The sequence below is a fragment of the Lutjanus erythropterus genome, chromosome 10, assembly GCF_056507025.1.
Source record: "Lutjanus erythropterus isolate fLutEry1 chromosome 10, fLutEry1.hap2, whole genome shotgun sequence".
Lineage (NCBI taxonomy): Eukaryota > Metazoa > Chordata > Actinopteri > Lutjaniformes > Lutjanidae > Lutjanus > Lutjanus erythropterus.
The window spans coordinates 28,918,913-28,945,910 of NC_139326.1; the positions used below are offsets into that span (position 1 = coordinate 28,918,913).

At 38.9% G+C, this 26,998-nt stretch overlaps 2 protein-coding genes across 2 annotated transcripts; both read left to right on the forward strand.

Annotated features, from left to right (window-relative positions):
* Positions 1 to 300: 300 nt before the first annotated feature.
* Positions 301 to 13,482, forward strand: fancg (FA complementation group G). Its single transcript, XM_084728947.1, has 14 exons — positions 301 to 464; positions 2,766 to 2,865; positions 2,971 to 3,096; positions 3,233 to 3,405; positions 4,383 to 4,536; positions 5,028 to 5,158; positions 5,288 to 5,434; positions 6,713 to 6,867; positions 7,007 to 7,073; positions 8,016 to 8,332; positions 8,417 to 8,457; positions 9,996 to 10,169; positions 11,242 to 11,356; positions 13,255 to 13,482. The coding sequence occupies exons 1-14, from the start codon at positions 384 to 386 to the stop codon at positions 13,355 to 13,357; spliced, it is 1,884 nt and encodes a 627-aa protein (XP_084585073.1). The 5' UTR covers positions 301 to 383; the 3' UTR covers positions 13,358 to 13,482.
* Positions 13,483 to 14,047: 565 nt separating this feature from the next.
* On the forward strand, positions 14,048 to 26,353 carry vcp (valosin containing protein). Its single transcript, XM_084728946.1, has 17 exons — positions 14,048 to 14,204; positions 16,844 to 16,955; positions 17,096 to 17,268; positions 17,355 to 17,497; positions 17,620 to 17,750; positions 17,841 to 17,972; positions 18,698 to 18,800; positions 19,182 to 19,315; positions 19,663 to 19,798; positions 21,135 to 21,247; positions 21,997 to 22,161; positions 22,246 to 22,368; positions 22,468 to 22,680; positions 22,775 to 23,083; positions 24,132 to 24,287; positions 24,821 to 24,975; positions 25,800 to 26,353. Exons 1-17 carry the CDS (start codon positions 14,188 to 14,190, stop codon positions 25,903 to 25,905), a joined length of 2,421 nt encoding a protein of 806 aa, XP_084585072.1. The 5' UTR covers positions 14,048 to 14,187; the 3' UTR covers positions 25,906 to 26,353.
* Positions 26,354 to 26,998: the final 645 nt, after the last annotated feature.

Sequence of the window (26,998 nt, forward strand, 5' to 3'; positions counted from 1 at the left end):
CCAATGCAGATTTTTTTAAGGACAGGACACCCATTCTGCAGAGTGGAACAGAAAACATCAAAGCTGTTCAATTATGAGTGTTTATTTATTTATTTGTAGGGTTATAAAGCTAAAGACCAAAAACAAACAGTAGTGACACTTCACAGTTTGGTTGCTGTAAAAAATCAAATAACACTGAAGTTTCCAGAACACACCTGAAGCTTTGTCACACCACCATCTGCTGGACAGATAGCAGACTGCAGGTGTAGTTCCCAAATTTGACCGCAGGGGGCAGCAGAGCCACAGCGTGCTATAAAACTCACAATTGTTTACTTCCGGTGCTAGCTCAATCGAGGGAAAGTTCAAAGAAAAGACTGCTAACTTTCTCACAAAACAGCGATGTAATGTCCCATAAAATATCACAGCCACTATCTTTATCGGCCAGATGGACCCACGAAAACAACGAGCTGGTAAACAAATGGAAGGTAAGTAGATAACAGCTAAATATTTCCTATTTTCAGCAGTTAACGCTAGTCTCTAGCCTTGAAGTACAACATTACTAAGTATTAGCTGCGTCATATAAATCTATTGATGCTTAATAATAGCTTAGATTAATAGAGAGCAAAAATCATCTTATAGTCCTTGCTAAAAACCCATAATACACTGGAAAGACTGTCTTGTGTGTGTAGATTTTTCACTTTATAGCTCCACAGCTAATAGGCTTAATGCGACTGGAGAAGTGTTCACATTTTTTATGGTAGAGGTGGAGGAAGCGCTCAAATCTTTTCCCTAAGTAAAAGTATTAGGATAGTTCACCCAAAAAAAGAAAAGTCAGTCATTATCTACTCACCCTCATGCTGATTGAAGGTTGGATTTAGTTTTTAGTCTGCAAAATACTGCTGGAGTTTTCATTTTGGGTGAGCTGTCTCTTTAACACTGTAGTGTAAACATTTACTCTGTTACAAATAAAAGTCCTGTATTCTAAATCTTACTTGAGTAAAAGTACAAAAGGTCCAGCATCAAAATATACTTAAAAAGGGGGAGACTGGGGATAGTTACAACACTTGGATTTCTTTTATTTCTATCCACATCTTTATATGCTAAACTTACACCTGTCTCCTAATTACCCCTACCATTTAAAGCTGATTCCATATGATGTATTAGGTATTAGGTACATTTGAGATGAGCCAGGCCTGCACAGAATTGATCACCAGCAATCTCTGCACAATGCATGCTGGTTAGACATGTGACCAACCTGATCCCAACCTGCTCTGACATTGTGTTCACATGGGCAATGATAACCTCACAAGATTAAGGAGACTGCAGTTTTTAGAGCCAGGTGCTGCAGTTGCACTCCGGTGACTGCAAGCACCTGGTTGTCACCAGATTGGTGAGCTGACAGGCATCGAATGACTGTTAATTTTGACAACAAAGTCCACGTGTAACAAATTTATTCAAATAGTAAAATGTGTGCCACAAAACTATAATTAGGGAATGTCGTGAGGCAAAGATGTCCTCTGCTACAAATGAGATTCTATAGACTTAAAAAAATCTTCATTTGGTACAGAGTCCTGCAAAAAAAAATCACACAATAGTCATCTTAAGATGTTTTTCAATCAAATAAAAATAATGATCTAAAAAGTCTCATTACCTCTAATATCACAAATCATATCATATGCAATATCAGTGAAAGTAATTGCAATTCGATTATTTTTAAAAATTTGCCACTTGTTTAAAATACAAATTTTCTGTGTAATTGTAATATTTAACACTAGATATATTAGTCTGATGTTGTGAAATTAAGTTTTAATCTGTTAACCAGCATATATTTTGTGGCAGATAATAATAATGACTTATCAAACAAGCGGTTTGATACGGCAGATAAAAGAACAAGACAGATAAAAGAACAGAAGATTATGTGACATTAGGAGATCTCTTCTATATCAACTTCAATCAGCGATCAAAAATGCACTTTATTTCTTCAGCTATGGATGTAGAGGATGTTGGTATCACTTCCTGTATATTCTCTGAAGTCTCTGAGAAAACTGTCCAACTTGACTGCAGCTTTTTGTCACCATTTCCTGCTGCAGCCACATGAGCTTGTTTGCTTTCTAGGTGAGGTGCAATTCATGTCAAGCGAGCCCACTGTTAACAATATTTATTTAAATGTCAAGCATTGCAACTGACCCCAACCCCGGGGACAGTTCAAACTCAGTCAAGGGACAGTTACAACATAGTAAGAATACATTGAATTTAACTAAGTAAGCTTTGCCTTTTGTCTTTGTTTTTTGTTCTGAAAATATTCTTTTTTTTTTTTTTTACTTTGTTATTTAATAATGTTTATCAAATTACAGTTACTGAGTTCTATTCGTTCATGCATAGGACACGGGCCTACCTTGAGTCAATGTGCAGATGTTACTTCTAAATTGTACTTAAGTATTAACAGTATGTAGTAGAGTTAAACAATTAATCGAAATATTATTGAAATCACAGTGTGGCCAAGTGCAATATCCAAATCACAGGAGCTGCAGTTTTTTGATAAAGGCAGATATTTCACAACATACTATTAGAAATGAAAGCACTTCAGTGGAACATAGATCCCCTGGCTTACAAACATTATTCTCCAGACATAAGGGAACATGCTTGTTTTGTACAGAACCCAGCAAATATGACATATCTCCATAAATAATTGCAATATTAAATTTTTTGTATTTTTTTCAGCCCTAGTGTTTAAGTAAATGTACTTGATGACCTTATGGTTTGTTTTCCCTTCGTTGTTTCAGCAGCAAGGAGGAGGAGGAGGAGATGCTGTGAGTCAAGACAAGAACAAAGCCCATTTGAGATGGTGTTCATCTGAGCTTCACAAACTTTTAAAGAAAATTCAAGGTGCTCCGTCCCCTTCATAAAACAAAGGCCTGATTTATTAAAGTGGAGATCTAAGCTCTTACCTTTGTCTCCCTCCTTTCCTTTCACCATGTCCTCCTCCTGCAGGTATCCTTCCTCTTGCAGATCACACACAGTTGGAGCTGACAGTGGTGTACAATGCCTGTGTGTGTTGTGCTGCTCAGTCTCAGTTCTCAGAGGCCCAGCTGCTCCTCACACATGCCACAGAGAGAGGTAGGCCGGTCCTGGGAAATTATGACAAAACCATAGATGTAGATGTCACAAAACGAATACCATCCATCAAGGATCATGTTAGCTTAAAGGATTGCTTAACTCTGACTTTTACAGCCTACTCTTGTTCTATTTTCAGTTCTACAAGTGATGGGAAATGAACTTGCTGCTTCAGATCCTCCTGTGATTTGGAGAACAGTTCTAAAATCAGTGGGAAATACAGCTTTGAGTTCCTCTGTACTACACCTTCTTTGTCTGCAGTGGGCAATATGGCTGGCCACCTGCCAGCTGAAAACTATTCAGGAATTTCAGGTAAGATCCTGTTTGTATTTTGTATTGCCACCTAACATGTTTGGTGTTGTTTAAATGAGCCCTGGTTATAAATCCCTTGAAGTACAGGCAGACACAAGTGGCTTTCTTGCTGCTGGTTTATTTGGTGCCTTCTCCTCAAATCCACTGTGAAAAATAAACAAATTATCAAGAAAATAAAAGTTAGACTTAGTTAAATTAAACTAAAAAATAGCAGTAAAAATAGCATCTTACAAAGTAAAATAGAGACAAATAAAACAAAATACCTAGTAGGCTGTGTGCTGCATTAAAAAGTTCATACACCCAGGCACAGTTCAAACCGCCCATCCGGAGCACAGCTGCCCACCTGACCGCTCACCAGCGCTGTTGCTTGACAGCCCAGCCCACGAGAGAGCAGCCCAACAAGACTCCAAAGTAACTTCACTGAAACTTCAAATAGAGAATAATGTTTAAAGGAAAAATGCAATTTAAACGAATTTTCTAAATTATGCTGATCATATGCCTCTTTTCATTCTGTCCACTTGTTTAGGCAAATGGGATAACTGTCATTTAGCCTCTGGTGTGAACCAAACTAAAATGATGGCTCTCAATTAGTTTCCAAATTATCTCCACCATGGTTGGTTTGTGATGTAACCAACTCAGAGGGTTTTGCAATATGGATCTGTGCCATGTTGTCTCCTTCCTCTTCATTTGATGGGCCTTCTTTGTTATGTATGAGACAAATATGTCATACCAATTCCTGTCAATTGTTGAATTTAAACTCTAAATCCACCATGAAATTAAATATATGTTGTTTTTTTGAAGAAAAAAAAAGTGAAGAATTGCAAACTTTCTTCAGAACAATTCAAGCACAGTTACACAGTGTCCAGTCCCCAAATATGTGGAATAATCCAGGCTTGATCTTGTGTTTCTTGTTGTTATTGTTGAAAATATATGACAGTTTTATAAAATAAAACTATACTGTATTTTTTGTGATGCAGGAAGAGCTGTTCTCTGTATCTGAGACACTCTCAACTGGAGTCGGGGATGACAGGAGGAGCGAGGCAAGCAGAAAGGCCTCTGACATCCCACTACTGGTGATGGACCCAAGAAGGCTCATTGAATTATTGCAGATCTGTACTTTCATTGCCCAAGGTTAGCAATATTCATGTTCTAGTCAACATTCATTCTTATTGAAGGAGCCAGTACAGTTCACAGATAACGGACAGATACAGATTTGTGACTCAGGCTGCCTGAAAAAATAAAAATGGCACCAGCTGTATGCTGGGGGGCACTAACACAGAAAGGCGCAATGCATTTATGGTGAAACAGTTCTAACAGTTCCCTGGTTTGGATTTAAGTTGTTTGATCATGTTACTCAGATTAAAAGTATAACTACTACACCTCCAAAATAAAAACACAAAGTGAACTATTAACTGTTTAGCCCTTTAGAGGCATGTAGACTTCTGAACTCATTTTCTAGCTTGCTGGACAGCCTATAGAGCACTGAGACACCTGTGATCCCCCCCAGTCAGTGATTGACAGTGATGTACACATCATTGTATACGTTGTCATGTCACTTGTGTTTGTAGTTTTAAGTAATTACTCCTGTTACTGGTTTGCTGTGCTCTGTGTCTTTCATTAAGGTGCAGAGAGGTTGACTGAAGGTCAGAGTTCAGAAGCGCTGTCTGGTCTGCAGAAAGCCTCGTCCTTGCCTGCTCCCAGAGCTCTAGTAGCATACACACACCTTCTGTCAGGCTCCTGCCTCGCCCAGATGGTACACACACACACAGACACACAGAGTCTACACATACACACAGAACATTAGCGTGTATCATGCATAAGCATAACAGGTTTGAGCATTTGCATGCAGTGAGAGTGTGTGTGTGTTTGTATTTGTCTCCAGAGCCGCCCTCAGATGGCTCTGCAGTGTTACAGACAGGCACTGGAGACAGACTTCCGGTGTGTGTGTGCTCTGTACCAGAGCATGCTCATCTACAGACAGCTGGGAAATGTACAGGCTGAGATACAAGCTCTCCGTCTGCTGCACTCAGTGAGTAACACAAGTATACAGGATGTACAGGGAAGGCAGTAAAATGCCTGTAAAATGTGTCTCAATGTTTGTCTTGGAAACTTAGATAAATTATTTTCATTGTTAAGACATAGTCTCTGCTTTTGGTTTATGTAAAACACTGACACACATTAATTTAAAGGGATAGTTTGTATTATTTAAAGTGTGGTTGTTTGAGCTTCTTATCCATAGTCGGTATTTTACCTCCAGTAGATGCCTATCAGTGAGCTGCTGTGGACAGGCTCGGCAACAAAAGGTATTTTAGCCACTTAAAAATGCTCCATCTAAAAACACCAGTATCAATTAAAAGGGACAGTTCACCCCAAAATAAAAAAAATACATATTTTCCCTGCCATGTAGTGCTATTTATCATTCTGATTTTTTAATGTGAGTTGTGAGTTCTGGAGACATCGGCTGTGGAGATGTCTGCCTTCTCTCCAATATACAAGAAATAGATGGCACTCGGATTGTTGTGTTGAAAGCCAAAAAATACATTTAAAAAATTCAAAGCCAGTGTCTGTTTGGGGCGACCTGTCCCTCTAAGTGTACGCTACACTATTATTATACGCTATTTAAAGTATCTTCACTGCTTAGGGATGAGAATTTGGGATTGGGATCAGATCTTACAACCCTGCCATCACTTTTTCAGAACCAACCAACCTTCATGAGTAAAATCAGTAATTTCACCTCACAGAACAGTTGTTGCTCTACTGCTGCCTCAATCTGTGAGTTTGCTTGTGTTATTGATTGTCTTTGGTGTTTTAAAAGGATAGTTCGGATTCACCAAAGTCACACTATAACACAAAGAAACTAACCTATTCAGGCAGCAGTAGACCAGCAACTCCCGTGTTCTGCAAGGTAAAATTATTGATTTCATCTATGGAGTCTGGTTGGTTTGGACTGAGCAATGTTGTCATTATATAATGGCAGTTTCCTGTCAGAAAAGGCTGACTGACAGAAAAGTAAAGCAGTGAAAATATTCTAAATATAGCGTACACTTAAAATTGTATTGATTTTTTTTTAGGTGAACTTTTCTGAAGTAGCTAAAATACCTTTTGTTGCTGACCCTGTCCACAACAGTACATTGCTTAGCTTCCATGCTGGTGCTCCTCTCTGCTTCTCCTAACCTTGGGTGTACCAACCAGCATCTACTGTAGATAAAACACTGAGTATGGGAAGGTACCCTGTTTAAAATAATTTGAACTATCGCTTTAAGTTCAGGCCTGTGTACTGAAACATGAAACCTCTCGTGTCCCACAGACTTTGCTGTTACCCTCTGCCTCAGAGCCTGCTCCGGCTCCTCTCCTCTCCCCGTCACTACTGCTCCGCGGCCAATCACTGAGCAGCCTGCTCTCGGTTCCATCTGCCCTCTCTGTCCTTCACAGTCTGGCCCATAAATGTGTGATCCATGGGAGGTGAGAAGTCTGGTTAGGAGCTTAGAGTGTCTGTGTTTTACTGTCACCTGACCACTACTAAAAACCAGAAAATAGAAATGAGAGTAGTGCACACATGGTGCACAATGTAGTCGTAATATGGGTGTTCCTGTCTCTGCAGGGTATCAGAGGGTGTGGAGTATTATCTGGACCTGCTGGCTGAGCTTCACTCAGAGGATCAACATGGAGTAAGACTGAAAACCCTGACAGACAAGATCACTTAAAGAGATACTTCGGATTAAAGGGCTAGTGGTTGTATGAGTACCAGTAAGGAGTTAAACAATGAATTATGGTGGACAGGGTCAGCAACAAAACAGGTTTTGCCTTCTTAAAAAAGATCCACCAAAAAAGTTGGTATCAATTTAAATGTGAACTGTATTTAGAATATTTTCACAGTTTTACTGCCATCAGAGATCATTTTCTGATGAGAAACAACCGTTAAGCCAGTTATTGCTCTTTCCAAAGCAACCACCCTCAATAGGAAAAATCAGTAATTTCACCTTGCAGAACGCAGAGTTGCTGGTCTACTGCTGCCTCAGTCTGTTAGTTTGTTTGTGTTGTTGTGTAACTTCAGTTCAACAAAGTCATAATAACACAAACAAACCAACAGATATACCTCTTTTCCATACATATGTACTGGCTTGGCTTGACTCAGTTTGGCTCAGCATGTCAGCTCAACACAACAGGGATTTGCATTTCCATTACAACAGGACTACACACTTGAAGGCATTCAGACTTTAACTGAAAATGAACAGCTTACCTGGAGTCTAGCAGCTGTAAAACAGCAAATAAACACAAAATTTACAATCAGTTCTTCACAATAAAAGTACTGTGTTATTGTGTTATCCAGAAGCTTTTATTATGAAGCAGCAAAACCAGGAAATTTCAGTTTTCATCAGCAGTAACTTGACATGACTCCTGTATGTCTGAAATCAAACATGACAGGAAAATGTAGCAGATATCTGAAAGTAAAAACGGAACTGAACGCACAGTCACACACACTTTTAGAAATGTATAATAATATTCCATATTATCCCTTTAACACCGGCACTGGATATATTTTTGTGTGTGCTATGAATGCTGTATTAACATGTTAATTGCCATCTCTTGGCTGTATGTCTTTGTCTTAGGTGCACGCTGAGGTGCACCCCCTCCTCAGGTTGCCTGAACTTTACCTGGAGGCCAGCGCTGCCTTGCTTATGGCCCGACGGCCTGCTGATTGCATGGCACTGTGCGATGAAGTCATCAGCACAACACTGGAGCTGCTGCCAGAGAAGCTGGTGTTGGAGGAGCCAGAGGAGACATGTGAGGCTGAGGACAGGGCTGTGGGTGCGGAGGGTGAAGACAGAGTGAGGGTGCTGCTCTGGACTGGGGCTGCCTACCTCCTGCAGGGTCACTGCTACACTCACCTGAAGGACTGGAAACAAGCTGTGACTCACTACACAAGGTTTGTAACATGAAAATAACTTTATTTCTGTCATTGATTATTATGAGTCTAAACAAACACAAAAGATTTTACTCTCCATTACAGGTGCATCAACCTGCTGGTGAAGGTGCACTTTAAAAAAAGAGGTGAGTATTTTGATACTTTGGAGCAGATGCACTGACACTGTTAGACTTCAGGGAGCAAACAGGCTTTTGCACCCCCATTTTTCTGTCATACAACTTTGCTAATTTTAACATTTGAGCTATGCCGAGGCAAAGTCATGGCTGCCAAAACAAAAAAGAAAATCATAAAAGAAAACAAAACTTTCTGGAATCAGTCATCTTCACTCAGTCCATGCTATCTTAAGTTCGTCTTTTTCTCGTCTTCACAGTGGTCATCTTGATAAAATCAAACATGTTTAATATTATTAGAGGGTAGTTGCACTCTCTCCATTGCTAAAAAGGAATACAACAAACTGTGTAGTTACTTGGGTAACGACTGGAAAAACTCAAATACCCTCATTCACCCTCATACAGTCATGAAGAATGGTGAATTGACTGTTATGAGTCAGTGTTTAATTTACCATAAATCTTATCCACCAACCAGCACCTGTGTAAGGGACACTGGGTGTTTATGCTGTACAGATTGTATATACCCCTGAGGCAAACTGTAATTTGTTATGTTGCGCTTGACAAAAAAAATTATAACTGACTTTTTTAGTAAGAAGAAATCTTAATTTAAGAAGTCTTAGCAGCTGTAGACTGACAGGAAATGGGGAAAGAGTGGGAGGAAGACATGCAGCAAAGGACCGCAGGCTGCTGCTGAGGACTCTGCCTCTGTACATTGGGTACATGCTTCTACCACCTGAGGTACAAGGGTGCCCGAAAATCTTAACTTAACAGTTTGCCTTTCATTCCCACAGTCTTCCCCCACTAACATAGATTAAATAGCAATAAAATAGAGGCTGGTAGAGATGAAGTGACAAAATTCAAAATACAAAGTTTTTATGTAAATACAGTTTATGTTTAGGAATTGTATTGATGCTGAATTGACAAGACGAGGGTCAATATTTGACACTTTCTATCTTGTGTTTCTACAGTTATGTGTTTTTATGGACATGCAAGGAATTCTTAACATGTCACATTTAGTGAGGGATTTAGTGTAATATTTTTCCTAGAGAGTGCTTGGAACTTAATTCACTGCTAATATGTACATTTTTTAACAGTTTGTTGCAGCCACAGAAACGCAAGGTAACTGCTAAAGTTGTCTGGTGTTGACTGCTCGGGCCAAGCTGCTTTTTGTTTCTCATTTACAGGGGAAGGGCTGTGTAGAAATATCAGATTTCTTTTGAATGCACACAGAGCGGGGAGCTAGAGGACCATGAGGAGATATTCACTGAATTTAAGAAAGTGTATTGGATTAAAATAGTGCACCCTATCTGTATTACTGCAAAATAAACTGAACTTTATAGTGAAAGAGCAGCTTTATTAATCATGTTTAAATACCCTATGGTGCAGGAAATGGTTTTCTTTCAGGTGTTAATTAAATGGAAATTTTCCTGCCATAGTACTCTTGTATCTCTCTTTTAACTATATCTATGCAGCCATGCTTTGGGAAAACACATCCTTTACACATCCTACAGCTATTGTTACTTTGTACATTTTAGTTGATTGTTCAATTACAGGTTTCCAGCCACAGATCCCCAGTGCAGACATGGTTAGCAAACCGGGAACAGACCTGTATGTCCTCCAGAGGCTGAAGGGGCTTTCACTGGCTTACAGGGGCATCAGCTTCTCTCAGACAGACCAGCTGAGAGAGGCGCTGAGAGACCTCCAGCTTGGCCTGCAGGTGCTCCCAGGTATACACGCATCAGCTTTAACTTAAAGGGATAGGTCAGATTATTTGAAGACGGGTCTTGGTATTAGGTACTTAGTGATGTTTCAATCAGTGTATCACTGACAGCAGATACCAGTTGGCATACCACCAGTTTGGAGAAGTAGAAAGGGGCACGAGCATGGAAACTAAGTGATGTATAGTTGTGGACATGGTCAGCAACAACAGGCATTTTAGACACTTTAAAAAGGTCACCCTAAAAGAATGAATATCAGTTTAAGTGTACACTATATTTAGAATTTTTCACCGCTTTACCTTGCTGTCAGACAAGACAAGACTGAACTCTGAACCAACCAAACTTCAAAAGGTGAAATTGGTAATTTTCTCTCACAGAACACAGGAGTTGCTGGTCTGCTGTTGCCTCAATTGGTTAATTTATTTGTGTCATTGTGTGACTTTGGTGTTTTAAAAGGATAAAGTGGATTCCCCAAAGTCACAAAAACACAAACAATTGATCGAAGCAGCTGTAGACCAGCAACTCCTGTGTTCTGTGAGATAAAGTGATTTCTCCTCTGGGGTTTGGTGTCTTTGGAGAGAGTGATATTTAGCTTGTATAATGTAGGTTTCTCATCAGAAAAGACTGTCTAGTGGCAAACTGAAGCAGTGAAAATATTCTAAATATACCGTACACTTAAACTGACATTAATTTTTGTTCTAGGTGGACCATTTTAATGTGGCTAAAATACCCTTTGTTGCTGACCCTGTCCGTGTTGGTACTCCTCTTCAAAATGGAAGCATGCCAACCGCCATCTAGTCTATTTAATACACTGACTTGGATAAGTACCTCATACAACCCCACTTCAAATAATCCGGATATATATCCGTTTAATGATATGTACAGGAGAGCTTGAAGCTATTTTTGACACAGGATTATTGCCAATGTACTGTCACTGCAGCAACTTGGTCATGCAGAGATAAGTTAAGGTCACTCATGAACTCTAGGCTGCTACATGGATCTATGATTTGAACAGTGATAAATCTGTACTTCATGTCATATTTTGTTAGGACAGGCCATGATGCTGTATGTTCTGTCTCAGAGTGTGTAGGTGCAGGGCTGTGGTGTGGGGAAGTGCTGTGGCGGCTTAGCAGGAAACGGGAGGCAGCAGCTTGTTGGGAAAAAACCTGGAGTTTCACTGTACAATCCTCACTAGAGTAAGACACTGTCACTCTTTAATTCACTCTTTTTCACACTTCACCCCTGTTCACACGTAGCACACAAATGCATCTTGCATGACCTGGTTAAATGTATACAGCTCTAAATACATGTGTGAATGTGCAGAAAAAACACTATTATCAAAATTGCCATATGGCCTACTGCAATTTTGAAATCACAGGAGGCGCAATGTTTTTTAAGGGCAAAATGTGAATAATAATTTTAACTTAAATATTGTCCTGTTGCTGAGATTTCCTGACCTACACATCATATTTACAGACTTGGTAAAACATCTTTGGTTGGTATAGATTCCGTCAAAAATCACGCTATAATAATTTTAAAGGGATAGTTCACCCCAAAATGAAAATTCAGTCATTATCTACTACCCTCATGCTGATTGAAGGTTGGGTTTAGTTTTTCAGTCCACAAAACACTGCTGGAGTTTCACAGGGAAACAGCATTGCAGAATCTCCCAAACAGTGTAAGTTAATCGTAACCAGTTTTCAAACAGAAAAAACAACCAAAGTCAGCCATAAAGTGCCTCTATACTGCTCGTCTGGTGTAATCCAAGTTTCCTAAAGCCTGGACATGCTATTTACTTGTGCATACACACCATCACACCACACACACCCAGTTCAGACCGTGTGCACACACATGTGAACATAGCTCCAAGCTTCTGGTGGAAACACAAGCATTGTCTAGAATGGCTATGAATCGCTGAAACTGCTGTGGCGCTGCCGTAACACAGCACAGTAATGCCTGGTGGACTGAATTTTCATTTTTGGATGAACTATCCCTTTAATATGTTTTCAATCAAAATGAGAATAATTATGCAAAAACGATCATTCCCTCTTTTATTGCAAATCATATCACAAATGCATTATCAGTCAAAATAACCACAATTAAATGTTTTTTCAAAATCAGCCCTTGATTTGATTGTACAAGCCACCATGTTGGGTGAATGCAGATGCATCCCCAGCCACAGTAAAGCATTTTTTACTCAATTTAAAATGCATATAGCAAGACAAATCTTACAAAAACAGTTGATTTCTAAAGATCTCAAACAAGATTTTTAAAGACGCTTTCAACCATTTTCTGCTATTTAGTATTGCTTAATGATGTTTTACCTGGTTGTTCTTGGTATGCAGGGAAAATGTCAATGCCAGATAACAGGAATTCAAACAAAGACACGTTTAACATGTGGGACTCATCAAAGTGGGACTCCACTTTGATGCTACCACCGTTTTCTCAGGCTGTTTGTTTACCTCACAGTAAACAAGGAAGTTAAAATCTGGCCTACTCAAAATGCATTTGAGATGCATTTTGATGCTTCACGAACTGCAGTTCAAAGACTTTATTGCATAAAACAATAAAGCCTTTGAATCCTTAGAAGAGTACATTTTCAAAGAAAATAACATTTAAGCCCCTAGTAGTTACATCAGTCTCAAGGCATCTGAATATGTGCTGATTTAAGATACTAAGTCTGTTTTATACTGTTTTATATTACAGACCGTTGAATGTTTTTAGCACGGACCATGTGTTTATCACCTTGTCTACCTCAGTCTTCTTGTCCTTCTCCTTTGTTCTTCTTTATTAATTTATTAAACTTAGTTTTGATTATATTTTATATTTGTAAATAGAATAATTGAAAGCACCGGGTAGAGACATAGCAAACAAACAATTTAATTCAACCGATATCTTGTTTATCTCTGCGTATGACAATTGAGCCTTTGAAGTCTGAAAAATATCTTGTTCTTCTTGATTTCAAGAATTCGAAGAAAATACAATTTTAGCCCTGGATGAGAGTTTACTCAGTCTCTATAGGCATCGCACATTTCCTACATTGTGAATGTGATGTTATTCTTCTTCTAACTGGTATTTGGCCTCTGTGTTGCAGGACGTTTCCTGTGTACCTACAGGAACCACAGACTGGCCCTTTGTTGGACTCCACGGAGCTGCGCCACAGAATACAGGGACTTGGTCCTACCTTGTCAGCCTAGACAGACAAAAGAAGAATACCCTATTACTTACTGAAGTGGATCGGCTTTCTCTGGCCTGTGAAGTGAAACCCATACCCACAACAAACATGTATCCACTGGGACAGTAAAATAAAGCATCCTGAATGGGCTTGCAGTGTTTGAGAATGAACACAGTGTGGGTGGTAAACCTGGCAGGTGGTTTATACATGTAAAGTTGCTTGATCAGATGAAATAAAATGTGTTTTTGCAAGGCAAGAGTAATCAAGAATTTGAGAATTTATTATGCTTGTCAAAATAAAGGACAATATATACAGTATATTACTTCAGAAGATACCTGGCACCATAAACTGTGTTGCTGCTCTAAAATGCCTATTTATAGTACACATTCGTGTTCCTATAAATAAATAAAACAATAAAAACACATTGTGCACCTTCTTTACACTCGCTGTTATTGTCAAGCGTAAAAGGCCAGAATCGTGTTTTTACGGTTCTCCAATATCAACGCGGTATTCTATTATTGGATGACAGAAGTTTGGTGATAGGCGTAATTGACCAATAAGAGACACGTTGGTGAAAATAGGAACGTCCCTCTCATTTGTAACTGGCCAAATTCTCACAATATTCTTGTTGACGTCAGACAGGAATCTCTCATTGGTTGCCGAATATGATGGCCGGTCTCCAGCCAATCAGAATGCCGGATGCATCCAGCTCATGGTATAACAGTAAAGGACGGAAACTGCTGCTCTTTCGTGTGAAATCACAGAGAACGTTGAGAAACGAAAACCGGTTAAGCCTCTTAAACATTTAGCTAGAATTTCTTTATTTATTAATAGTAATCCAGGTGGACGACCATGGCCTCGGGAGGGGAGTAAGTGGAAATATCTGTCTTATTAAAATACGTTTTTGTGAACAATGGCTATCAGCAAATGTTTTTTAAATGGCTAACATCAGCTCAGGATACGTTAGTTTATTAAAGTTAGCTTGATTGCTAATACATTACCGAGTTTGCTAGCAGTAGAGCTAATGGGGTCAGTTACTTCAGCCTCCGCACTTTTGTCTGTTGGTTGGTTAACCTAACATTGAACATTAACTGACAACCTGGTACGATCCCGACGAGTTGTTGATAGTTGTTAAACGGTTGTCTTTGACCGGTTAGCGGTACTGACTTAGCCAGCTGCATGACAGCGACTTGACAAAGCGCAGTCATTGCTGTCGTGTTTGAATGCTAATGTTAGCTTAGCAACAGTGTCAAGGCCAAAGCCGTCCACCATCACACCGACAAGCTGGCCTATCCACCGGCTAATAGCATGTGTACAGAATTAGCCTCACATTGTGAATTGAAGAATTATGAATTTAATCAGATAAAGGCATGGGGTTAGTTAATCCAGTACATGAAAGAAAACGATAGCTAGCGTTAGACGGCTAACTACATGGCTACTCTGCACAGTGCATCTAAGCTAACAGGGTTAGCTAGGCTATTCATTCTAAATGATCGACAATTTACTTGGGCTCTATTTCGCTGTTAGCCAAACAGTTGAGAAATTAAACATGTCCTCATCTGATTACTGTGTAGGTCATTCTGAAGTTGGTGGCTAATGATTGTAAAGTCACATTAGAGTTGTAACGTAGTCTCTCCGCGGAGCCTGCTAACAAAGTTTTTTTTCCCTAATTCTTTTGCTGTGTCATCTGGGCTCGCTTACTCGCCAGTCACTTAGCTAAAAAGGCTAGCATTAGCATGCTAACTACATGAAAGAGAAACTACAAAACAAGTCTAAGAGTTTTCTGGAAACTTGTGGCAATTTGTACCCTTACATTAATGAACTACCGGTTAATTTTTGGTGGTATGTGGATTGTACGTATGATTTTGCGTATTATCCGTACATGACGTTTAGTCATTGTAATTGTCCAGTTGTGTGAAGGACTTGTTTATACCAACCAAACCAGAGGAGTTTGGTTGAAGATTTATCCTGTAAACCAGGTGCTTTTAAGATTCACATACTATGTTGATTTAAAATGCGGGATTATCTGTAATTCATTATTTGGATGGCATAAAATTATTACTGTTTATTTAAAAAGAATACCGTTTATTTTATTGGGCAGAACGACATTTGCAAGTGCAAACTGACTAAAAAGAACAACAGTTGAAAACTGAATCAGACACTATATTGAAAGATGACATGGACTGAAAAATAGTAAAGCAATGAAAACAATACCCTTAAAACCGTACCCTTAAATGCATAGTTCATAATACATTAAAGAGAAAGAGTAAACAAACTATTTGCACTTAACAGGTACTAAGCCTGGGTAATATAGTAGAAAAAGCTATCATAATAGTGATATTTCATATCCGACAATATCGATAATTGTGGATTATTGATGTTGTGACTGGTGACATGTGGATTCCAAAGAGGGCAAGTGGCTAAGATTTATTTTTGACCAAATACCTCAATATTGTAGGGATGTCTAGTGGTGCGTTCACAAAATATTAACACAATTAGTTATTATATCCACAATACTACTGAGCCAAAAAATCTAAGTGGGCAAATAATAAAACAGAACAGTCTGGTAAGTTAAAAAAATGACTTTACTGTAATGCAGCCTTTAAAACCAGGAAAAAACAACACTGCTGACATATGATATCTAGTCTCATGTCACAATATGGTATAATATTATATATAGCCTAGTCTTAATGGGTACCATTGCAGCAATACATATTTATACATATTATATACCTGTTATGCATACATATACAATATATTTAGTCTTCGTTAGTAGTATTAATAATGTATGTATACACATAATCTCAGGTCTCAAGAAGTGACAATGTAATCATGTAATCTTTAATAAAATTTTGATTCTTATTCTTGAATGGGCTTGTATAAAAACCAAGAACAGAGACAATACAGTAAAATTCATTTAACAACTGGCTGTACAATGCAATAAAAGGGTGCTTTCCAAGTTTCTGTTGGTGCACCAGAGAAACTAAACCAGAAACTGAGAGGTTTCACTTTGTCACAAAGCACCTTAACTGTTAAGTTTGGTAACTTCATAAAAGCTGCCCGTGTTAAACCAAACATTCATTTGCTGTGGAACAGTAAGATGGTAATTAGTTTCAAATGCAAAATTTTCTATTGCACAATTACTAATTTGAATTTGGTTATTGTACAACTCGGGTTCCAAAAAATGTTGGGATGCGCTACAAAACTTAAAATCAGAATGCAATGATTTGCAAATCATTTTCTACCTATATTTAATAAAGTACAGTACATTGATATTTGATGATAAATAATTACATTTTTACATACTGTCCAAACTGATAAAATTTAATTGTCTTTTGTAAGTATACACCCCTTCTGAATTTGATACATTCTGTTTTTAGTGATGTTTTTAAACAGTGTCCTAACTTTTTTAGAATCATGGTTGAAGGACCTGTATGAGACCTTGAAGGTATACAATAAGAAATATTTTGTTTGACTTACTGCTTGTTTTATCTGTTTTTCATCATAGATCCAAAAATGATGATCTAGCCACTGCAATTCTGAAACAGAAGAACAGACCCAACAGACTGATTGTTGATGAATCCATCAATGAAGACAACAGCGTGGTCTCCCTCTCTCAGGTAGACTTTCAGACTGTTTTATGCATGGCTGATGAGACCAACCTGGAATTTGTTGTTATAGATCAGATGTTTGGATATTATTTTTCATCTTGATATTTTAAATGTAATAACACAAGAGATTCAACTGTTTGTCTCTTCAGACCAAGATGGACGAGCTGCAGCTCTTCCGTGGAGACACAGTGCTGATGAAGGGAAAGAAGAGGCGGGAGACTGTGTGCATTGTGCTGTCTGACGACACCTGTTCCGATGAAAAGGTTCGCATGAACAGGGTGGTCCGCAACAATCTGAGGGTTCGACTGGGTGATGTCATCAGGTGAGGAAAAGCACACGTTTGTCTTAATTTTTTTTCCATAGCCCTAAAAAAAAAGTGTTAAGTTTTAAATCCAATATCTCCTTCAGCATTCAGCCATGTCCTGATGTGAAGTATGGAAAGAGGATCCACGTCCTCCCAATAGATGACACAGTAGAGGGAATCACTGGCAACCTGTTTGAGGTCTACCTGAAGCCATACTTCCTGGAGGCTTACAGGCCAATCCGCAAAGGTCAGTACAAACCTCCATTGTTGAGACCAATATTTTATTTTGCCTGGCTGAACAGATCTTTCAGTGTATAGCACGCATATCTGTTTGAATAAAATCAATATGTTTTCTTTTACCTTGTGAAGGTGATATTTTCCTGGTCAGAGGAGGCATGCGTGCTGTGGAGTTCAAGGTTGTGGAGACTGACCCCTCTCCTTACTGCATCGTTGCTCCTGATACAGTCATCCACTGTGAGGGAGAGCCAATCAGGAGAGAGGTGGGTAGCAGGTACACACACAGTGCATGGGTTAACATTTCCAAAAATAAACCATATTGCAATCTGAACATATTGTGTTTGAACATATAGGATGAGGAGGAGTCCCTGAATGAGGTGGGCTATGATGACATTGGAGGAGTGAGGAAGCAGTTGGCTCAAATAAAAGAGATGGTGGAGCTGCCTCTCAGACACCCTGCACTGTTCAAGGCCATAGGAGTCAAGGTAAGAAGCCTTTTTAATCTGCATGGAGCAACAACCAGACCGGTTTGGCTAAAGTGTAGAATATAAACCGAGTCAGTGTTACTTAAAACATTGAAAAATGACTTTGCTTTTGCATTCAAAGGTTAAGTTAAAATATAAAGAAATAAAACACTCCCATCCTAAATTTTAAAGGCACTGGTTGTGCTACAATTATTCTTGTGTAAGAAAGACAGTGGCAAATCTAGACTAGCTCTAGCCAGATATTGCTGTATAACTCACCTTAATGAGTCATTTTAGGAGTTCTATACACCAATGTTGCTATTATACTGTGTTTATGTCTACATGCCACATTTCAAGTGTTAGAATAAAGCTAGACGCAAAAAATAAGTCTCAAAATGCTTCGCTCAATAGAGACCGAGAACAGTCTCCCCACTTTTGTTGTTAAAGCTGGGCAAAAAACAATTGGTTTGAAAAAATCCCTCTATTACTGAACCAATCCAAAGTCTTTAGGGCAGCCCTCCATATTGGGATTGTGACGTTGTGTGCAGCTCTTCTCACTACTTTTCAACCATCTACATTGCAGCTGATCTGATTGTCTGGTATAGTGAGAATAAAACAAGAAGTAAAATCACAGCCTCATAGCATGTATATTGTTTCTTTTCTTGATTTTTTTTTTTTACTTGCTTACAGTATGTGTAATGATAATTAAGCCAACTGAAGATTTACATTTTTCCCTCCCTTTTCAGCCCCCACGTGGAATCCTGCTGTATGGACCCCCTGGAACTGGAAAGACCTTGATTGCTAGAGCTGTAGCCAATGAAACCGGAGCTTTCTTCTTCCTGATTAATGGTGTGAACACATTTATATTTCTCTTGTATACACACATAAACCTAGTCGAGGTTGTTTTAAGATAATACTGTTTGTCCCTGAAGGCATCGCCTTGTTGTTGCTGTTATGTTTTTGATTGGTTAGAATATGTATCCATGGTTGCTTGGATACACTGTGAGGAATGAAATAAAATATCTGCATCATTTTAGAACAGTTATTTTTGCACTTATCTTTTGAGGTTGGTCATAAATTAGCAGAGCTTTATAAAAGAAGTTATTGTAAAGTGTACATGGGCAAGTATGTTGTGTATTAAAGTGTTAATATGGAAATATCCCATCTAATGTGAATGTCGTATATGCTGTGCTTTTGTCTGAAGTCAAAATGTTTGGCTCTCCATTTTAGGTCCCGAGATCATGAGCAAGCTGGCAGGAGAGAGCGAGAGTAACCTGAGAAAGGCCTTCGAGGAAGCAGAGAAGAATGCGCCTGCCATCATCTTTATCGATGAGCTTGACGCAATCGCTCCAAAGAGAGAGAAGGTGAGTGGGAAGAGAGGACAACTAAATATATAGCTGAAGAACAGAACAGTGTCTGTTTATATTTTAAGAGTTTTTGAAATGAATGAAAATGATTTTCAGTTTCCAGATCTAGGAGTTAATCTTTTGAATTGCACAAAATTGAGTTTCTTCTTTTGATATGTCATTTTGAATAGTAATCTTCACACACTGGTTTTAAATGTATAACTGATACAGGGTTTGTGATTACACTGGCCAAAGAACTCAAATTCAGTCAAAACACTAATGTTGAGATAAAGTTTCAAATGAATTGTATAGCAACGATGTGTGTTGTTGTTGACGGTGTATATTTTTGTGGGTTTTTTTTGTAGACTCATGGAGAGGTGGAGAGGCGCATCGTTTCTCAGCTGCTGACTCTTATGGATGGCCTGAAACAGAGAGCTCATGTCATCGTCATGGCTGCCACCAACAGACCCAACAGCATCGACCCAGCTCTCAGGAGATTTGGTTAGTTTCCTGCATGAGGCCTGTCTTCAGTTTACTATATAAAGCAGCTATTACATGTCTATGCATAAAGTAGTGGAAAATAGATGTATATCTGTTTTGGCATTATAACCAGTCATGATATTTAACATCTCAATTATTAGGGATGTCTCCATCATGTGTCTTCTGCTGATATTAGTTCTTTAAAAAATTGTATTGAACACAAAAAGAAGAAATATATCAACTATCTACTAATAGATATTTTTGCTAACATTGCACAGTGTTCACATGGCCAACAACAGAGTGCTGCTGGAATGAGTCCTAAAACCTGGAAATGAGTTGGCATATTAGCACTTCCAGTTCCCTAAAGAGATCTTAATCTTCTGTTCTACAACCTAAAATATGTCTGTAAATATCCCACTTTTGAATTTTGAAGTTTTTACATGCCTTAAAAAAAAAAGCGGCTTAATGAGACTACAGAGGTTTTCATGAACATTAAACGTCAACACAGCAAACACCAGTCACTTGGTGGTGAAGTTGAAGTCATGCAACAAAGGTGTAGTTCATCTACAGCCCAATGTTACCTTTTTACTTCTGGTGGTTGCATTTATGCTTAAAAAATCAAAAGTTGTTAATTTGTGAAGGTTATCTTGCTGAACAAATTGTGGAAGTATCATGATTGTGTTCACCACAGAACTTAAGCACTAATCCAAATTAAATGGAAAAATCCCATTGGCTTTTTGTGCTGGGAACCAGAGCAATGCTAATGTTGGCCTGCAAAAATGCGTTATCCCTTCCATACTATTTAGACCTACTTCAACAAGATCAGAAATGTTTGTTTAATTGTTGAATAGCTTTGTATTGAAAAATAGCCTGGTTTCATACATTTTTTTTATTTATTGTATGTTTTATTTAAACATATTCAATTGTAATTTTCAACTAACAGCATCACTTCAGTGGTGTTGTGCACCTTAGAAATGTCACTACAGTAGACCTAAAGTTGTGGTCTCTTATTTTATAGAACCTGAAGCTGCTCTCTGTGTGGCTCACTACAGCATGTTGTAATATCACTGATTACAGCTGCTGACTGCTGTTAATTTTGCAGGTCACTATTGGGTCAGTTTCTCACAATGCTGCGCAGCTGCAGACTTTTAAAGGCATTAATGTTAAGTAAGGGCAAGCTTCTGACAGCATCGACAAAGGACTGGAGTTGGTTTGTGTTTATTTATCAAATATGTGCTTAGTGAAATGTAGACAGTTTTGCATTGTGCTCTTAAACTAAATCATATTGAGGCATGTCTGGTATGTGTCTGTTTCATTGAAACTAATAAATGTGTGTTTGAACCCCTACCACCTGCAGGGCGTTTCGATAGGGAAGTGGACATCGGCATCCCTGACGCCACCGGCAGATTGGAGATTCTCCAGATTCACACCAAGAACATGAAACTGGCTGATGATGTTGACTTGGAACAGGTCTGTACACATAGTAATTCTCCTGCAGTCAGGTGACACCAAACCACACACTGCATCCCTGAGGACAAGAAAAGTCAGGTGGTTACTATTATTGCCTGTTACGTAAAAGTAAAACCTCACAGGAAATTGCATTTTATTCTGTTTTGTTTAGTTTGATTTAATGCAGAATGGCTGTTAGATCCCATATAACCAAACTGTCTAAGTGGGTGCTCTAAGTTTACCTTCCTTTTTTTAAATATATAGATGGTAACTAACAATGATGGACAGTAGTACAAATGCCATACAAGTCTAAGTTCACTCAACAGTTGATGTTTTCATGTTTCACAAAGTTTTCTAAACTTTAAAATGTCATAAATATTAAGTCTGATTAAAAAAAGAACCTCATAAAAAAGTAATAGAAAGCATTAAAATTAACTTTTATTATGATTAGAAGGTTATAAGGTTCTATGCGCATTTGATTTGTTCCAAAAACTTTTTTTTTTTTTTTATGTGATGGGCTTTTGATATTATGTATTTAGAATACATCTAGACTGTCTGTCATTTTCATATATGAAAAAGACTTGTTCTAAATATCATTTTTGCAATTTGGAATCCGAACACTTTGAAGCTCAATATCTCAAAACTGACAAGAATGCAGATTTATAATTCTTGCACTACAGTAGCAGTGTTTGTGTTTCTACTTCATGAAGTTTTAATGTGTATTTGCTGGACAGCAAAGTATTATTGTCCTCTATGTATCTTTGGTGTAGGTAGCCAATGAGACTCATGGACATGTGGGAGCAGATTTGGCTGCTCTCTGCTCTGAGGCTGCCCTGCAGGCCATCAGGAAGAAGATGGACCTGATCGACCTTGAAGATGAGACCATTGATGCTGAAGTCATGAACTCGCTTGCTGTCACCATGGACGACTTCAAGGTAAGAACTCCAATATGGTCTTTGGTACGTTGGTTTATAATAGCCTTCTGAATCCTCACTAACATGTTGAACTCTGTCCTGCAGTGGGCCCTGAGCCAGAGCAACCCATCTGCACTGAGGGAGACGGTGGTCGAGGTTCCCAACATCACCTGGGAGGACATCGGAGGGCTGGATGATGTCAAGAGGGAGCTGCAGGAGCTGGTGCAGGTATGAAACTCTTCCAGAAGATCATTTCTGAAATAAATGAATCTCAAACTGTAAAATTTGTTTTCTTACTCTGCTTTTACTCTGCTTCTCTAAATTCAGTACCCTGTGGAGCATCCAGACAAGTTCCTCAAGTTTGGCATGACCCCATCCAAAGGTGTGCTGTTCTACGGTCCTCCTGGTTGTGGTAAGACACTGCTGGCCAAAGCCATCGCCAATGAGTGCCAGGCAAACTTCATCTCTATCAAAGGACCTGAGCTCCTCACCATGTGGTTTGGAGAGTCTGAGGCCAACGTCAGAGAGATCTTTGACAAGGTAACTGTGTAATAAATTTAGAATATTGTACATTTAATCTGCAGAACAACCACAAGTTTCAATGTTGGCGACTAATTCTGTGTGATGTTTCCAGGCCCGTCAAGCAGCCCCATGTGTTCTCTTCTTTGACGAGCTGGACTCCATAGCCAAGGCCCGTGGCGGCAATGTGGGAGATGGCGGCGGAGCAGCTGACCGTGTCATCAACCAGATCCTGACCGAGATGGACGGAATGTCCAGCAAGAAGAACGTCTTCATCATTGGAGCCACAAACAGACCAGACATCATCGACCCGGCCATCCTGAGACCCGGCCGTCTGGACCAACTCATCTACATCCCGCTGCCCGACGAGAAGAGCAGGATGAGCATCCTGAAAGCCAACCTCCGCAAGAGCCCAATCAGCAAGGTAAGACGGTGACTAAAGTCTTAGATGCATGGACCCAATGCTTGTTCATGGTTTCTCCTGTTTTTTGAAGGACCTGTTTGTGTGTTGGCCTATAATTTCATCAATCATTGGTAGTTAGTTGATCTAAGGTAGAACAGAAAAAAAAATCTCTTGTCATAGTTTCATGAGGCCAACTTGATTTAACTGAAGATCCCCTGTAGGAGCATGACATAAATGCTGCTTTACATTATAACCCCAGGGATTTTAATGGAACATACTTGCCCTTCTATACTTTAATCCCTAACATGAATCAACAGCAGTTGTAGGCTAGGCGCTATACTGCTTTTTACAAATCATCTGTGGAAGATTTTTGCACCTCAGTAAAATGAGTCTGCAGGGTTCGCTGATAATTGCAATGTCACTGTAATTGACTTCATCAGTTTCTGATTTTAGAAGTTTATCATGATTATCATACTATCATTGGTTTATGATATCTTCCAAAATCATGATGGCATCAAAGAAATCGTGAAAATATGATAACTGTTCTAACTAGGTGAGTGAACCTATAGACATAAGCCTACCTATACAGACCTGTAAAATATTAAAACAACTGAAATTGAAAAGCAATGTAATCTACAACTTTCATATGAATGAAAATTATTTTTTAACTGCAGCACATTTACAATGATGTGTAAACTGAAAGGTTGATTCATGAACATTGCGCCCATTAAATAAATATAATAACTAGAATTGTATGTAGACTACATTAGTTCATTTGACACCATTTTCTTCCACCAAATGCATTACTGCACTGCATGATGGGAGATATACACCCCATTGTTGTTGACTTGCTCCCTTAGCTCTCCGAGAGTTGATCTCAGAGGTCATTTGAGTTTTTCAGACAAATGGAACAACACACATGGTGGCGAGTGGAGGTCAACAAGGGCATGTTGACCAACTAATGAAAGAAAACAACAATGTATAATATTGTTATAAATAACCTTTACCAGAATTGAGAAGGGAATCAAAATGTATATGTTTTCTAAGTCTGTAATTTGTTTGTTGGTAGGATGTGGACTTGGACTTCCTGGCAAAGATGACCAACGGCTTCTCTGGAGCCGATCTTACAGAGATCTGCCAGCGGGCGTGTAAACTCGCCATCAGAGAGAGCATCGAGAACGAGATCCGCAGAGAGAGGGAGAGGCAGACCAACCCATCAGCCATGGTCAGAGCTCATTCTGTCCTCTTGTTCACGTTTCTACTCACTACTACTATTGTATTACAAGTAACTATTATTACAAGTAACAAAAAGAAAAGGGGACATGACAGACAGGTTAGCACACACTTATGTAGATTGAATACATTACATTTGTGCATCTACATCATTTACCCATACATATACAGTCACACACATACACATGTATACATGCCTGACCATACATGCTAGTCACACATTTCACTATAATGTAGTTAGAATTTCACATCTGAAATCCACCTTTTCTCAAATGCATCTTCAATTTTCATTTGAGTCATGTTCTACATAATTTGTACTTCTTGAAACAGATTTTTTAACATTTTATTAAATCTGGGTTGATGTTTTTTCTCCCACCCTTGTGTTATTTGCTTCAATGCTGTGATTCTGAATCAATCATTTTCATCTTGGCTGAGACCGTTTGGAGTTTTTCCCAGTATGATATGCTCAGTGGTTAACGCTCTAATGTCTTTTTTTTTTTTTTTTTTTTTTTTTTTTTTTAATAGGAAGTGGAGGAGGATGATCCCGTGCCAGAGATCAGGAAGGACCACTTTGAAGAGGCAATGCGATTCGCCCGTCGCTCCGTCAGTGACAACGACATTCGCAAATACGAGATGTTTGCTCAGACACTGCAGCAGAGCCGCGGCTTTGGCAGCTTCAGGTACAGTTTTCTGACATTTTGTATTTGCATAAATGTTGTTTGCTGCATAGTTGAGCTTTGTGGAGTGGCACATTGAAGTGGATTGCCATTCTTTCAGAAAGAGTTGTTAAAACAAATTCAGCTTCTGTTCTGATGGTAACCATACTTGAGCAGTTAAACTGATCAATTTTAGACGAGTCTTCTACACTACATGGACATTAGACACTGCATGTTTAAAAAGATGATCCAGTTTTTACTTCACACTAGGGCTGGGTGATGAGAGAAATTGTCATAAGGTTTTTTAATTTCAGTTTATTGATAATTTTTTAATAAAGACCTGGTGAAATATTGAATTTAACTACTTTATTTATCAAGGCACACAGGTAATAATGGACTCAAACATCATTAAAAAAATAATAAAAAAAAGACTGCCATACTGACGAACTGAGCAGCCCTTTTTATTATCAATTTCCTCAAAGTTTACACGTTCTCACTCCACCTGCGCCATCAACATGTGGCACAAGAGAAATGGCATCAAAAGCCCTGTTAAGCAGTTGGTTGTTTGTATGTCACCCATTATCTCATTATCAAGGGATATGATAGGCTGTTTATGGACCAGGCATATTTGTTAAGTACTTTCATGGCAGTTTAGATTTCATGCATTTAATTGAACCGCTTTTGTTGAACAATTTTCTTAGTGCTATTGATGAAGTGTATATTGCATATATATCACTGTTTTTCTTGCCTAGGCCTTCTTCACACCTCAAAGTACTGTTGTCAGCAAATACAAACTACCATACCACTGGATAATCTCCTCATAAATGATTGTCTTGTCTCTGTCTCAGGTTTCCCTCCAGTGCTGCGGGCGGCAGCGGTCCAAGCCATGGCTCAGGAGGAACTGGCAGTGGTCCAGTGTTCAATGAAGACAACGATGATGACCTTTATGGATAAACATACACTGCCCCACAGTGGTCAGTACTGGGATCACACCTGTACAAATTCTCACCAGATTCCACATTTTTAGGACTTTGTGCTTCTTTCATGTGTTCCTTTTTTTTGTATGACTTCCCTTGGAGAAAGCATGTAGCCGCTTGGTTTGCCCTGGCTTTGATGTGGGTGGGGGTAAGGGGATGTTTGGAACTGGAAGGTGAGTGACTGACTGCAGATCGGGGGAGGGAGGGGAGGGGTGGGGGGTGTTATTGAGTGGCCTCATTCTCAGTATATCACAACCAACATGAATGGCTTTAGTGACGGGATTCTATGCTAGACTATAAGAACGAAAAGAAAAAACATATTGCTAATGACTTCCTCTTTTTTTTTTTTAAATAAACAGTAGCATATAATGTATTACAAATTTGTCAAGGTTATGTTGTTGAAAATAAAATCTCACGAAATGGAAGTGTTATCAGCGTCTGTTTTAAATTTATTTTTTCACTGTTTGTACTGAACTTGAAAGTTTGTAAAATGCTAAATTTAAAATTTTTCGTGATTCTCGATATTGGATATTGATATTTTCCAGCTCATTATTGCTGATACGTGCACATTTTTTCCACTTAATTGCTGAGAATATAGTGGAATTAACATATTATGTCTACTGTTATCATGATGGCTCACTGGCAGATGCAGACATAAACACAATGCTTTCCAAAATGGACACATTCACTGTGCAAAACAGACAAGGGCCATAATGATCAGGCTGATGTAGTGCTGAAGGAATGTGATTTGACTCCTCCACACAGCAGTGATGCTGAGCAATCATTGCCACCAGCCTTTGTTACCGGTTGCAGACACTTCAAACAACCTCTACACCACAGACATGCTTGCGCCGCATAATTAAAGCATCATGGGGAGTGAAATGATAGGAAGGTGTTTTTCTGTTCTGCCCAGCATCACAATTTAGATGTGATGATAAATGCTCCGAGAGTCTATAAACTTCTGGTTTAGGTAGCTTGGAAAAGCTTGAATTTTACTCTTAAAAAGTTGTGTGAACCCTGTTTATGGTACAGAGTTAAAGAACACGGTTTGATTCAGAGTATTTAATCTT